Source organism: Microcaecilia unicolor, chromosome 1, assembly GCF_901765095.1.
Source record: "Microcaecilia unicolor chromosome 1, aMicUni1.1, whole genome shotgun sequence".
Classification (NCBI taxonomy): Eukaryota; Metazoa; Chordata; class Amphibia; order Gymnophiona; family Siphonopidae; genus Microcaecilia; species Microcaecilia unicolor.
In genome coordinates, this window is record NC_044031.1 from 683,046,139 (window position 1) to 683,061,045 (window position 14,907).

Here is a 14,907-nt window from a genome sequence, read left to right on the forward strand (position 1 = left end):
GATCTGGGTCTAGCCATGTGTAGCTCAAGAAACTTGAAGAAAATAGTTGCTCTGTAGGCATGGCCAGAATAATTGAAAGTCTGACAGTATGTGTAATTATATTAATATGAAATGCTGCCAAGGAATAAGATTGAGGGCTAGGAAACTGGTATGAAATGGCATGTATCCTCCGGCAATTTGTCATTTTGATGACTAGTTTAGTGGGATGCATAGGGTATTTGTCTACTGTTCCCCTGATCAAGGCTGTAAGCTCTCATATGATACTCTGCTCAGAACTTGGGGGTTCTCGATGGACTGCCTTTGGGTACCCAAGATTCAGCAGTAGTGCAGTCTGATTTGAGTTGCCTTGTATAGCAAAAGGATATAATGTTTGGTTTATTTCTTAACTAGCCATTATGCCTGTTAAAACGGGCGAGATTTCCAGCTACCCTCCTCGCCGAGTTGCCGGCCCGGGCCTTCTCCGCGATTCAACTTACAGCGCCGAAACCGCAGCAGGCAGATCAGCTGAGCTGCCATTGGCCTTCCTTCTCTGCCTGTGTCCCACCCTCGTGTGACATAACATCGGCAAGGGCGGGACAGAGGCAGGGAAGGAAGGCCGACGGCAGCTCAGCTGATCTGCCTGCTGCGTTTTCGGTGCTGTAAGTTGAATTGCGAAGAGAGGGCCCGGGGCGGGTGGAGGGGGGGGGCGGCGGCAGTGACTCTGCTTGGGGGGGGGGAGCGGTAGCGACCTCGACGGTTTCCCTCCCTCCCTCCCGTTCGCTAAGTTTCCCTCTCTGTCCCGCCCCGTCATCACGTATTAACGCGGGGGCGGGACAGAGAGGGAAAGTCTCTACTGCGCATTTGCGGGCGAGTACGGTCACTCACAATTTATATGTTTGGTCTTATTCTACGTTATGCCTGTTGTGTATTAAAATTTGACAGTGTTGTAATAAAACTTTTATATTCATCTTCTCATCACTCAAGATGTTTTTCTCCAATAGTGTGGGGACGGAGTCACTTCCTTGTTATATGATAGTGTTAGTAATGATTTCAGAAGGGTTCCTTGAGCTTTACTGTTTATAACCATTTTCTTTTTCTTTTCTCTAATATTTTAAAATTATTAAGGACGAGAAGTTAACTGTTACCCAGGATCTCCAAGTGCAAGATGGGAAACCTCATCACATCCACTTTCACTACAAGGTTACAGATTTGAAAGTGTCTTCCTGGGAGGCAGTGCTGTCCAATCAGAGCCTCTTTGTAGAAATTCCTGATGGTCTGTTAGCTGATGGAAGTAAAGAAGGGTACGTTAGCTATTATACCTTCAGGATTTGAGGACTAAAGGATAGTATAGAATGAATGCTGGTGTAGTTGTTCAATAAGCAATGCATATGACTTTTACTGTCATTTGACCTACCTTTCTAGGCTGGTTACTCATTTCTGGATACTGATTTCACAGAAAAATACATTCACATAATGATAGAAACAACAAAGGAGTTGATTAGCTCAAATTTTGACACTTGTGAGCAGTAACACAAATGAGGTTTCAACCCTGCATTCTATGAGAATGAAATTTAGCAGGTTGAAGGCGGGGACGTAGCTATGTGGGGCCACTGGGTCATGGGCCCCCCCACCGCCGTCAGGTACCTTTGCTGGCAGGGGTCCCTAACCCCCGCCAGACGAAGTCCTCTTCTCCGGCGCGGCCGCGTTGCTGATCTGCAAGGCTTCTGTTTCTGCGAGTCTGACATCCAACGTCAGACTCACAGAAACAGAAGCCTTGCAGATCAGCAATGCAGCCGCGCTGGAGAGGAGGACTTCAGCTGGCAGGGGTCAGGGACCCCCGCCAGCAAAGGTTGGTGGTGGCGGAAAGGCGGGGGGGTCGAAAGGGTTGGCGCCGGGGGGGGGGGTCCAAGGTGGTGGTGGCGGCGCCGGGGGAGTCAGTGGCGCCGGGGGGGGGCTAAAATGTGCCCCCTCACCTCGGGCTCGCCCCCCCTCCCGCCGAAGTCTGGCTACGCCCCTGGTTGAAGGTATTCTCAAACTGATTTGGGCTGTGGTGCCATGCTTTGCTTGGATTTTTATAGATTTTTCTCTCCCATTTCCTTCATTAGCATCTGAAATTTTAAAGCTTTATCAATTGAATAAGCACAACCTTTTTTATACAGGGCATTGTAAAAAATCTTCACACTCTTATACAGTTTGGCTTTCAGCTTTCTAATGTATTTTTAAATAGGAGTGTTTCACTCATCTGCCCAGTATACACTTACACTTTTCAATGTGACAGTTATAGAACTACCGAAAAAGTAATTAAGAATCAGAAATCAAAATCTTAATTTCATAAAGTCTTTTCATACCCTTTGTCATAGCAAACACAAATTAACTCTAAATTTAAATTGCCTTAAAGCACATAAGTTAAATAGAGCCCAGCTGTGTTCTGTTCAGTTCTGTACTTGAGCTGGCTAAGGAATCAAGCTGTTTCTATTGTATGTATTGAATTTGATATACAGGTCTGAACATGCCAAATGTGGAGCTAACAATAGAACTTAAAGAGTTGTTTAAAGCTACAGATTGAGGGATAGCAATAAGAAAATATCGGTGCGTGACATCCCTTAGGGCGCTGTCAGGTCCACCACTCTTAAAATTGAAACAATTTTGTATCGCAAAGAAACTACCTTATCAAGCCATCCTGGTTAAAGAAAATGTTGATGGTCACCAAGGCCTGAGTTTACTTGAAAATAACTACAGATGTCCGAGGCTGAGAACAGGGGTAATGTCTGTTCAAGATTAATCAACACGTATGCCCTGTTTGGGAGGGTGACAAGAAAGAAGCCACTGCTGAAAGAAAGCCACATGATAAGTACATAAGTACATAAGTAGTGCCATACTGGGAAAGACCAAAGGTCCATCTAGCCCAGCATCCTGTCACCGACAGTGGCCAATCCAGGTCAAGGGCACCTGGCACGCTCCCCAAACGTAAAAACATTCCAGACAAGTTATACCTAAAAATGCGGAATTTTTCCAAGTCCATTTAATAGCGGTCTATGGACTTGTCCTTTAGGAATCTATCTAACCCCTTTTTAAACTCCGTCAAGCTAACCGCCCGTACCACGTTCTCCGGCAACGAATTCCAGAGTCTAATTACACGTTGGGTGAAGAAAAATTTTCTCCGATTCGTTTTAAATTTACCACACTGTAGCTTCAACTCATGCCCTCTAGTCCTAGTATTTTTGGATAGCGTGAACAGTCGCTTCACATCCACCCGATCCATTCCACTCATTATTTTATACACTTCTATCATATCTCCCCTCAGCCGTCTCTTCTCCAAGCTGAAAAGCCCTAGCCTTCTCAGCCTCTCTTCATAGGAAAGTCGTCCCATCCCCACTATCATTTTCGTCGCCCTTCGCTGTACCTTTTCCAATTCTACTATATCTTTTTTGAGATACGGAGACCAGTACTGAACACAATACTCCAGGTGCGGTCGCACCATGGAGCGATACAACGGCATTATAACATCCGCACACCTGGACTCCATACCCTTCCTAATAACACCCAACATTCTATTCGCTTTCCTAGCCGCAGCAGCACACTGAGCAGAAGGTTTCAGCGTATCATCGACGACGACACCCAGATCCCTTTCTTGATCCGTAACTCCTAACGCGGAACCTTGCAAGACATAGCTATAATTCGGGTTCCTCTTACCCACATGCATCACTTTGCACTTGTCAACATTGAACTTCATCTGCCACTTGCACGCCCATTCTCCCAGTCTCGCAAGGTCCTCCTGTAATCGTTCACATTCCTCCTGCGACTTGACGACCCTGAATAATTTTGTGTCATCGGCGAATTTAATTACCTCACTAGTTATTCCCATCTCTAGGTCATTTATAAATACATTAAAAAGCAACGGACCCAGCACAGACCCCTGCGGGACCCCACTAACTACCCTCCTCCACTGAGAATACTGGCCACGCAATCCTACTCTCTGCTTCCTATCTTTCAACCAGTTCTTAATCCATAATAATACCCTACCTCCGATTCCATGACTCAGCAATTTCTTCAGGAGTCTTTCGTGCGGCACTTTGTCAAACGCCTTCTGAAAATCCAGATATACAATATCAACCGGCTCCCCATTGTCCACATGTTTGCTTACCCCCCCCAAAAAAATGCATTAGATTGGTGAGGCAAGACTTCCCTTCACTAAATCCGTGCTGACTTTGTCTCATCAGTCCATGTTTTTGTATATGCTCTGCAATTTTATTCTTAATAGCCTCCACCATCTTGCCCGGCACCGACGTCAGACTCACCGGTCTATAATTTCCTGGATCTCCTCTGGAACCCTTCTTAAAAATCGGAGTAACATTGGCTACCCTCCAGTCTTCCGGTACTACACTCGATTTTAGGGACAGATTGCATATTTCTAACAGTAGCTCCGCAAGTTCATTTTTTAGTTCTATTAATACTCTGGGATGAATACCATCAGGTCCCGGTGATTTACTACTCTTCAGCTTGCTGAACTGACCCATTACATCCTCCAAGGTTACAGAGAATTTGTTTAGTTTCTCCGACTCCCCCGCTTCAAATTGATCAGTCAACTGCCATGACCACTAGGCTACTCCTTACAATTGCTTGCTGCGCTATTAGGAGTAGCCATAATACCTGAAGCAGTGGCATAGCCAGAAGGCAATTTTTGGGTGGGCCAACAGGTTGGATGGGTGGGCACTACCCCCCCCCCCCCCCCACCCCACACACACACGGATAGAGTTTGACGAGGATACGGGGCTGACCTGAACTATTATAGGAAATTTTAAAAGCGAGAAAGAAATTGGGCTTCAACAGCTCAAAAAGAAACGGAGAAGCCAGCTAACTTCATTAAGGGCCAGATGCACTCAGCAGAGTCTAGACACTACGGGAAATAGCATTAATACAGCTAGCTTTTAAGTAAGTGTCAGGAATCATAACATGCATGACCACCGGTCCCCATCACGATTCAAATGAAAAATAAAACTTAATAGCCTGCCATAAAAATGTGGAAATGCCTGTGGACTTACTGGAATGTAGCTGAGTTGTTTTGGTACCGTTACATCTAAAAGCAGTCTGTCTGGGCACTGCTAAACAAGGCTCTGGTGCACAGGTGGTCACATCCTCCACCTCACAGTCTCCGTCTCCCACTCCCGTGGCAGCGCTTGCAATTTGCTACTGGCGTTGCCTGACATCAAATCACAGACGCGGAGCCGACCACCTGCTCCAGGACCTTCCCTCTGCCGTGTGCGTTCTGCCCTGCGTAAACAGGAAGTTGAATCAGCACGGCAGAGGGAAGGCCCCCGAGCAGGACGTTGCGCCGCGTCTGTCAGCTGAGCTGTCAGGCAGTGCCGTAGCAAATTGCAAGCGCTGCCACGGGAGTGGGAGACGGAGGCTGGAGGAGGCAGCGCCAATAGCGATGAATACAAGCACCCACCCGTAGCTAACGCCCCTGACCTGAAGCTGTTTTAGGGCCTGGTATCCATTGTCATTTTCACTTCTTAAGGGGGTGGAAGGGGATCAGTAACCACTGGGAGATTAAGGAGGGGTCATGCTATCATTCCTCCAGTGGTCAGCTACTCAAATCAGGGCACCTTTTTTGTAGGCTGGTATAATTGAAACCAGTCTATTAAAAAAAAAAAAAAGTTCTTTTTTTGCCTTGGATGTTTCTTCCCAGTCCATTATGTCTGAAAGACGTTCTAATTTTGGGCCTGCCGTTGTCCCACCCAAAACATGTCGTCTTGCTATTTGGATGAACTGCAGTATAAAATGTCCAAATTCTGCTTTTCAGAAATCACAACTTAGAGTTTTCGGCAGATGGACCTTTTTTGGCCATTTTGAGACATCCATCTGCTTCGGAAATGAGCACTATAGTGTTTGCAAAGAAATACTTAGGGGACATGTCACGCTTGTGGAAGAAAGTGTTTGTTTTTTGTTGTCTGAGATTACAATGGAACTTTGCTTGTTTGGTCTCAGTGCTAGGAAATTGTGTGCGGCATAAAACACGGCACATCACTGTGCTAATGCCATCCCTGCAGTAGAGCATGTTGGTGGTAGCATTATTTTATGGGGATGTTTTTGTAGCAGCAGGAACAGCGAGGCTTATGAAGATTGAGGGAAAGATGGATGGTGCGAAATATAGGCAGATTATGGTGGGGAAGACTTCCACTGACCCTCCTCTGCACCCCTAATATCTCCACCCTCACAATTGCTGTGTGCCTGACACCTCTCTCCTCAGTCTAACACACTTCTACAACCGACTCCCCTCCATATATTTACAATCCCACACACCACACCCCTACTGTGTCCCCCAATAAAGAAAAGGTCCTGTTGTCTCTTGCATATCTCACCCTTTGCATTCAGTATAACCTTTGTCCTCACATACTTCTACTACAGATACCCTTCAGTTTCCACACATTCCCCTGACCATTTCCTCTCTGCGGAATAGAGCTTTGATAGGCCTCTGCTACCTGGGTTTGTAATGTGGTGCTACAGACTCATTCTGTTTTAGCTATGGCAATGAAAATAATGACTTTACGAATAGAAGCAATATGCGCTAAAGCTCAAACCTGAATCCAGTAGAAAATCTGTGGCAGGACTTTGAATACTGCAGGCCAGTTGAGCCCCAGCCAGAGTAAAAGAGCTTGAGCTGTTCAGCCTGGTGCAGTTTTCACTCGCTCATTCTTGGCAGAAGTGCACAGTTGCAAACCTTTCTGAAGCAACTCACGTCTGTTATTACTGTGAAAGGGCCTTCCACCAAGAATTAATTCAGGTGTTTTGAAGACTTCTGACATCAGAACTTTTGGTTTCTTAATTATTTTCTGAATATTTCAATTTTCACTGATCTACATAGCATAATTTCATGCATTCACCATGAAACAACAAATTCCTGTTTTAATGCATTTTGGATTATATTTTGTAGACAACAGAACATGAACAATGTACAAAGGTATAAAGGCTTTTGCAAGGCATTCTGTTTTTCATTGTGTGTATGAGTACAGATATAATTAAAGTATGTGATTATATTAAAAATGCTATTGGAGAATGCCCAGGAGGATTAATTACAAGTTTTCTGCTCTGTTTCATCAACAACTGTGATTCTTCAAGCAGAGCAGCTCTTGCAGTTTTGAAGTTTGCCTGTTAAGTGAATACTAAAAGTAACTGAGAAAGCACAATTGTGATCATGTAAAAGTTTATATACCAGGGGTGTTCAACCTCAGCTCCCGCCAGGTCAGGTTTTCAAGATTTCTCCAATGAATATGCATGAGATTTATTTGGAGGCAGTGCATGCAAATCTTGTGCATATTTATTGAGGAAATCCTGAAAATCTGACTGGATTGTGACCCTTGGACTGAGGTTGGACAACCCTGGTATATACATTTTTAGCTTCTGAATATTTTCACCTTTACTTTTTGATATTTGAACACTATTATAGAATTCCCCTGTAATTTTAATGTATTTTAGCATCTTTACAGTTTATTTAGTTTAGGCAGGTGGCACCTTTTTATAGGTATGAGCTTTTGAGAACCAAAGTCCACTTCCCCAAATGCATCTACTAAAGTGGACTGTAGTCCTCAAAAGTTCATATCTCAGATTGGTTTGGTTTGGTTTGTTTACAAGGTGGTGCCACTTGCCAAGCTACTTAGCATCCCATTGCAGAGGCAAGACTTGGATTTTTTATTTTCTGTAAATTAATATGAAGTTGATGTAACAGTTGCTCTGCAACTCTTCACGTGTCCTCTATTCTCATACCAGTAGAGAATACAACAATTCAGGGCAGGCATTTATTTATTTTATTTATTACATTTGTATCCCACATTATCCTGAAGAAGCTCAGGTTCAATGTGGCTTACATTCAAGAAAAACATCAAAAATATGATAATTATAACATTTTAACATATTAGAAATTGAATAATCATGTTGCCGGGCCACTTTAAAGCCAATTGCAGAGAGGGGGGGGGGGGGGGGGGGGGACATGGCAGGGATGCAAATTTTCCTTCTGGTGACTCAGAAGTAGCCAAAATTAAATCAGATTGTGTTCTGTAAATTCAGTGAACTATTACTGTGATGCAAGGGGTAATGAAGATAAATGCAATGATACTGACTTTACAGAATGAGAACGGGTTTCTCTTTATGTAAGATGTTCTTGAGTTGTCTGGAACAGAATACTATTATAGGATACAATGTTTACAAGCTCAACAAAAAAGATTCTCTGGTGGAAACTCCTGCAGCAGCTGATGATCCACTGGTGTGTGAACACTTGACACGGGTCTAAACGTAAACTTAACTGTTTGCACTCAAATATTGCATGTTGGTCATTGGATTCTTTTCTAGGAAATGGTTCTGAAATCCACCGACTGGTTTCCAAAATTTGAATCCCCTATTTAATTAAAATACATTTTATGTTTAAGCTTGTATTTGGTACAGTTTGCTAATTTGTTCTTTTAAATATTTTAATCCTATGTTGTTAATATGGCCAAATTGCTGCGTGCCAAAACCCAGAATCTTTACTACTATGACTTGCTACACTCAAAAAAAAAAAAAAAAACTGTCTTGAATAACAAATCAAGCTGGCCTAGTTCATTGGCAGCTTGATTCCTAGGTCAGGTCTTCCACACTGTGGCTTGGTGGAGGGAAGGGGGTGGTGGTCACAGATGATGGATCATCAGGGCCAGATTTAGAGTCCAGGTGTATATTGCAATAACTACAGTAGATACAGAGGGAGAAAGAGTGGAATCGGTTAAAATAAGGAAAATTCCCCAAATAGTTGCAAATGAAGTGGTGTAGCAGCAGGATCCCAGCACTGGTTCTAATTAAAGTTGTAATCAACTGGGTTAAAAGAATTGTGGCTAACATTATTAAACTGTGCAGACATGAATTTATCCGTTTCAGATCACCAGTACCACAGAAGAATTTAGTAATAGGTCTTAGACTGGATGGACCATAGAGGTCCTTATCTGCTTTCATTTATTATGTTAGTTGAATTTCTTTTTGATAGCGGGTAATTTCCCGCTCCCTTCTGAATTAATGCTATCCCCCTTCAATTTCTAGTTCTTTTTCTATCAGGTTTGCATGGTTTATTTGAGACAACTTGTCTCTTTGTTTAAAGACTTGGATCAAACTGATGTATTCCTCCCTGTGTTTGGCAGACTGTTGGCACTATTGGAGTTTGCAGAAGAGAAGATGAAAGTGGGCTATGTCTTTATATGCTTTAGAAAAAGTCGTGAAGACAAAGGTGAGAGACTGACCAACCTCTTCTCTTGGGCTTCCTGTTTAAATTCGCATACCTAAAAGACCTGATTTTTTTTTTCTTTTATCTATAACAGGACAGGTCCAAAAGGCACTTATTTTATGTGTATTTTGGAAAGACCTCATAAAATACAGGTATCCACAAACAACCTCCCCAACACCCTATAAAATCTGTCTAGGTGATGTAAGATTCATCACATTCAAACCAGGCAGACAGATATCAAGGGACCCTCCCAGCCATCCAGCTGACATTGCTAAGGGTCAAACCACTAACTGTCCTAACCCTTCCCTTAGTTTGACATTATATAACATTTGACAGTAGAGGAGAATGCTCTAAAGAAATATTATTCTTCAGAGCATTCTCCTCTACTGTCAGATATGAGATCACTGAATAAGTAACTTTGTATTTCATGGTAGGACTGGCTTGAGGATTATATGGTACTTTGGGGGGACCCTTTGGGAGCAGCTGAGGCCCTATCCTGACCCCTCCCAGTCCATCACCTCCCCTTCCTCACTGCCATATCAAACATCTCGCCCAACCCCCTGCTGAGCATGTTCCCACTACCCTGTATGCAGCAAAATAAGAGCATGGCATGAGGCACAGGCCTATACTTGAGCACCGCTGCATGCCACCCTTATCCCCAGCAGGAAGTTTGAATTGGAGGGGGCAGGTGCAACAGTGCTGGAATGCAGCTTTCTGTTTAGAGGCCCCATGCTGTGCCAAGAGCAACATTAATAAAGTGCTGTTCCTTGCCATCATGCAACCTCCCTCAGCTGCCTAGTCTCCCTAGTTGGTAGGGCCAGTTCTGTTTCCTGGTCACTCAGGCCCTCATGATCAAAAGCAAATTCTGGTGCTAGAGGCTGTTAACGCCATACTAGCGCCAGAGTTTGCAGCCGACCCATGATCAGAGCCCTCGAGCGCCTGAAACAGCGCACTCGAGGGCTTTCAGCACAAGTAGCATGCAAATGCATGCTAAACAGAGCTTCTAGCACAATTAGCTTGCAAATGCATGCTAATTGGCGCTTAACGCATTCATCCCCAGTGATCAGCGACCAGCGCGCCAAAGATTGGGTCGCTGGCCGCAGCAAAATCAACGCCAGCTCCGAGCTGGCGTTAGATTTTGAGGATCATTGGGGAGGAATGGTGAGCCCTGTCCAGCATGCAGTTGCATGCTGGCAGGCCCCCCCTTCCCCCCCCAAGGCAAACGCGAACGGGGGGGGGGCTGGAGGTCCGGTGGACCTCCGGTCCCCCCGACGATCCCCCCCCCCCACGTTCACGGACGGCTGGAGATCCGGTGGGTCTCCAGCCCCCGAAACCCCCAGAAATCGTTGATTGGCCGCCTCCGGCCAAAGGATCTCCCACTGTGATCCATCGACATGGTCTGTAGCCCTGCCCAGTGCATCCCAGGATGCAGTGGGCGGTGCTGGGCGCCGCCATTTTGGGCGTCAACTGACTGGAAGAGGAGGGAGGCAGGCAGGCTGCGTCCCTCCTCCAACAAAAGGTAGGGGGGCCGGGAGGGGGCCAGGGGGGTGTCACGACACCACAGCACACCAGGGAATCTAAGGACAACGCTGGGGGGAGGAGCCCCCCCCCCCCTCGATGGATCACAGTGGGAGATCCAATCAACGATTTCTGGGGGTTTCGGGGGCTGGAGACCCACCGATCCTCCACCATCACCCCCCCCCCCCCCCCCCGTCGGTGGGTGGGAGAGGGTTTGGCCGCCGGCGGCCAGGACGTTTTTTTGGGGGGGGGGGGGGCTCGTTCGGGCCTCGGGGCAGGCTGTTTGACAGGTTTGGGCTTTTGACAGCCCAGACCTGTCAAACAAGTGCGGGAGGATGCGCTCAGCATAATTCTCCCGCACTTTAAACATCATGATCAAAGATAATAGCGTTGCTTAGATTTGCATGCATTATCTTTGATCATCGATGCAGAAAACCCTGCGCTGTCCCGGCGCTATTTTTAGGGCGCTGTTTGGAACAGCGCAGGGCTTTTGATCATCTGGGTCTAAGTGAGTTTCAGTGCCGTTTTCATCATCCAGAATTGTGTTACTTGTGCCATATTCTGATTTCTGCTCCAAACTTCCACCATATCCTTGACCTCAATTTTTATACTTAAGCCTGTGCAGCTGCACAGTACAAATGTGAATAGTCTGAAGTCTTCCAATTTTTTTTTTTTATTCTAGTTTTGCTATTAATTTTTTTTCCATCTGTGATTTTTCATCTGCGGAGATACCCCTTTTGTACATGGCTGCATATGTCATGTCCTTTAATGCTATAAAAATTAGTTCCTTATCAGCAGATGAATCCAGAGACCTGTGGGCATTCCCTTATCCCTGGGATTTGTGCTGTTGCTCATTGTGTGTCTTTATTGAAACAGGCTGTTGCTGGGTCTGACAGCCTGGCTGTCACGTTACAAGTTGCTCCCTTAGATTCTGTTTCTGCAGAGTTAGTGGCTCCTGCATCGAAGTGGGGACATTGGAGGTCCGAGTCTGAGGGGGATTTAGACACCCCTGGCTCTCCTGCCTCTTTTGATAGGAGAGTGATTTCAGTGTCCTTAGCTGCAGCTGACTTGGAGGGGCTGGAGGACCCAAACCTTCAGGCTTTAGAGGCAGATGACCCCACAGCTGTGCGGGTCTTTCATAGGGAGCAGTTGCTCTCGTTTATATCTAAAGCCTTGCAGGCTTTGGATATTTCTTCTCCTGAGACGCAATCCGCAGCTTCTGCTAACCCTAAAATTGCCAGCTGTAAAAAGCTTCCTAGGGCTTTTCCAGTGCATGAAGTCATTCAGGAGCTCTGTGGAGTGGTCCATGCCTGACACGAACTCCATGTGGCGAAGGCTATGGTTCATCTTTATCCGCTTACTTAGGATGAGTTAGATCATTTGTGCTTACCTAGAGTGGATGCCTTAGTAGTGGCAGTGACTAAGAAGACTACCCTGCCTGTGGAGGGTGGCATTGCCCTCTCGGACATGCAGGACCATATACTGGAATCCACTCTGAAGATGTCCTTTGAGGTGGCTGCTTTGTCTTTGCAGGCGGCCATCTGTGGTTCTTATGCTGCCCGCACTTCTCTTTTGTGGGTCCAACAGGTGGCTGACACCTTGTTGGCCTCGGGGACTTGGCCATCCTTGGAATTTCTTGATTTGGAAACGGGCTTGGCATATTTGGCAGATACTTTATATAATCTGGTTAGAGCTTTAGTCAAGCAGATGGCTTTGGCTATTTCGGGCCACCAGTTGTGGTTATTCCACTGGGCCACAGACGCAGTGTTTAGTTAAATTGCCTTTTTAAGGATAAACCCCGGTGAGGATTGGAGAAGTTGGTCAAGGACCTGGGGGATTCAAAGACACAGCGCCTGCTGGAAGACAGGCTGTGGCCCTTATCTAGGCCCAGTCGGCAGCAGTCACATTTTCGTGATACTAGAACATACCATCCTGGTCACCCTTCTGGCGTGTCAAGTCTCGATTTTCTAGCAACGGCAGTCCTTTTGACAGAATAAGCACTCGTATGGGAGCGCTGGCAGAACCTCTCTTGCTACCTGACATGCCCAATGATGGGGCATTGGTCCACTCATTGGTTTCTGTAGGGGGAACGGTTGTCATGCTTTTTTGAAGAATGGGCCAAACTGACGACAGACCAGTGGGTCTTAGAGCTTATTCGAGATGGTTACAAGCTCAAATTTTCCTTCGAGACGGTTACAAGCTCAAGTTTTCCTCTCCCATTGGAGATTTTTTTTTTCTTGGCATCCCCATGTGCTGCTCCTCAAGTGACAGGCCATTTATTCCACTCTAATACAGCTCCATCTGGGGGCAGGGGTCCCCGTTCCTTCACTGGAGCTCGGTTGAGGACGTTACTCCATCTACTTTCTGGTTCCCAGGAAAGGCAGATCCTTTTGTCCGATCATTGACCTTCATTGGGTGAACAATTCACTTTGAGTGCATCACTTTTGCATGAAGATTGTTTGCTCAATCATCGGCAGCAGTTCAGCCAGGGGAAATTCTGACGGCTTTGGATCTCTTGGAGGCCTACTTAAACATTCCCATCTGGCCTCCACATCAGACGTTTGTACTCTCTGCGATTCTGGATCAGCATTTTCAGTTAGGCCCTTCCTTTTGGCCTGGCCACTGCTCTATGTACCTTTTTGAAAGTGATGGTAGTTCTGGCAGTGGTGTTGGCAGTGGGAGGGCAGTCAAGTTCATCCCTATTTGGACAACTGGCTAATATGAGCTCCCTCGCTCCAGGACAGTTTGCGAGCCACGTCTCGAGTGGTATCCCTTCTGTAGTCCCTAGACTGAATGATCAATGTGCCCAAGAGTCCCTTCGTCCCTTCCCAGCACCTGAAAAAGCTTGGGGTGCTGTTCAACATGGTGCAGGGTCATGTTTTTCTGCCCCAGCAGAAACAAATCAAACTTCAGCAACAAATTTGGCTCTTACTACGGGATCCACCTCCCCCCCCCCCCCCCCCCCCCTTCGGGTGTGGAACTATACTCAGGTTTTGGGGTCGATGACAGCTACCCTGGAAGTGGTCTTGTGGGCTTGTGCACACATGCAACCCCTACTACAATCCTTGTTGAGTCGTTGGTCCACTGTTTCAGAAGACTAAGAGGTGACCACTTTGGCAACCGTTGGCTCACCACAGCCTGCAGTGGTGGCTCCAATCCAGCAATTTGACATGGTGTTTCTCTGTTGGCGCCCAACTGGATGGTGCTAATCACCAATACTAGTCCCTCGGGATAGGGAGCGCATTGTCTCTCATTACACACAGGGCCTTTGGACCCCGACGGAGGCGCTCTGGTCCATCAATCGATTGAGCGATTCGCAAGGCACTTGTGGCTTTTCAGGACCTTCTCCAGGGGAAACCAGTTTGGGTCCTCTCGGATAACATAACCGTGGTTGCTTATATCAACCGTCAGGAGACCACTCATAGTCCTTTGCTGATGTTGGAGGCAGAGCATCACCTTTAGCAGTTGTCCACGGTGCACATCGCCAGGGTGGACAAAGTACAGGCCAGCTTTCTCAGCTGTACCACTCTGAATCCAGGCGAATGGGAACTCTCGTCAATGGCCTTTCACTTGATCATTCAAGTCCAGCCATGGACTTGATGGTGACAAGCACCAATGCCAAGGACCCTTGGTTCTTCCGCAGAAGAAGGGAGCGTGGCGCGAAGGGCTGGATGCTGTACTGCAACCGTGGCCAGAGAAGATTCTTCCTTGTCTTTCCCCCTTGGTCGTTGATAGACTGAGTGGTCCTTGTAGCTCCCAATTGACCCAGACACCCATGATTTGCGGATCTTATCAGTCTGGCGGTGGACAGACCGTTCCGCCTTCCTCCTATCTTCTGCGGCAGGGGCCAGTCCTCATGAAGGATCCCTCCCACTTTGGTCTTCCGGCTTGGCTCATGAGTGGGTGAAATTGAGGAAGAGGTTATTCTGATTCGGTTATCAGTACTGTGCTTCATGCCAAAAAGCGATCCACCTCGGCAGCTTACACACAGGTCTGGCACATTTTTTAGGTCCTGTGTTCCAAGCGGGCAGTTCCCCCTTTCAGGCTTCATTGCCGCATATCTTAGCCTTTCTGCAGTCAGGGCTGCAGAAGGGTTTAGCTGCCAGTTCACTGAGAGTACAGGTCGCTGCTCTTGCCTGCTATTGCGGTCGCATTGCTCGTCTTCC

General features: G+C 46.5%; 1 protein-coding gene across 2 annotated transcripts in view; it reads left to right on the forward strand.

Moving 5' to 3' along the window:
* The window catches only part of OAZ2 (ornithine decarboxylase antizyme 2), an 83,782-nt gene that overhangs the window by 46,341 nt on the left and 22,534 nt on the right, over positions 1 to 14,907 (forward strand). For both annotated transcript variants that reach the window (XM_030187952.1, XM_030187961.1), the window contains exons 3-4: positions 1,105 to 1,280; positions 9,141 to 9,226. In XM_030187952.1, coding sequence (XP_030043812.1) covers positions 1,105 to 1,280; positions 9,141 to 9,226 — 262 coding nt within the window. The remainder of the gene's footprint in view (positions 1 to 1,104; positions 1,281 to 9,140; positions 9,227 to 14,907) is intronic.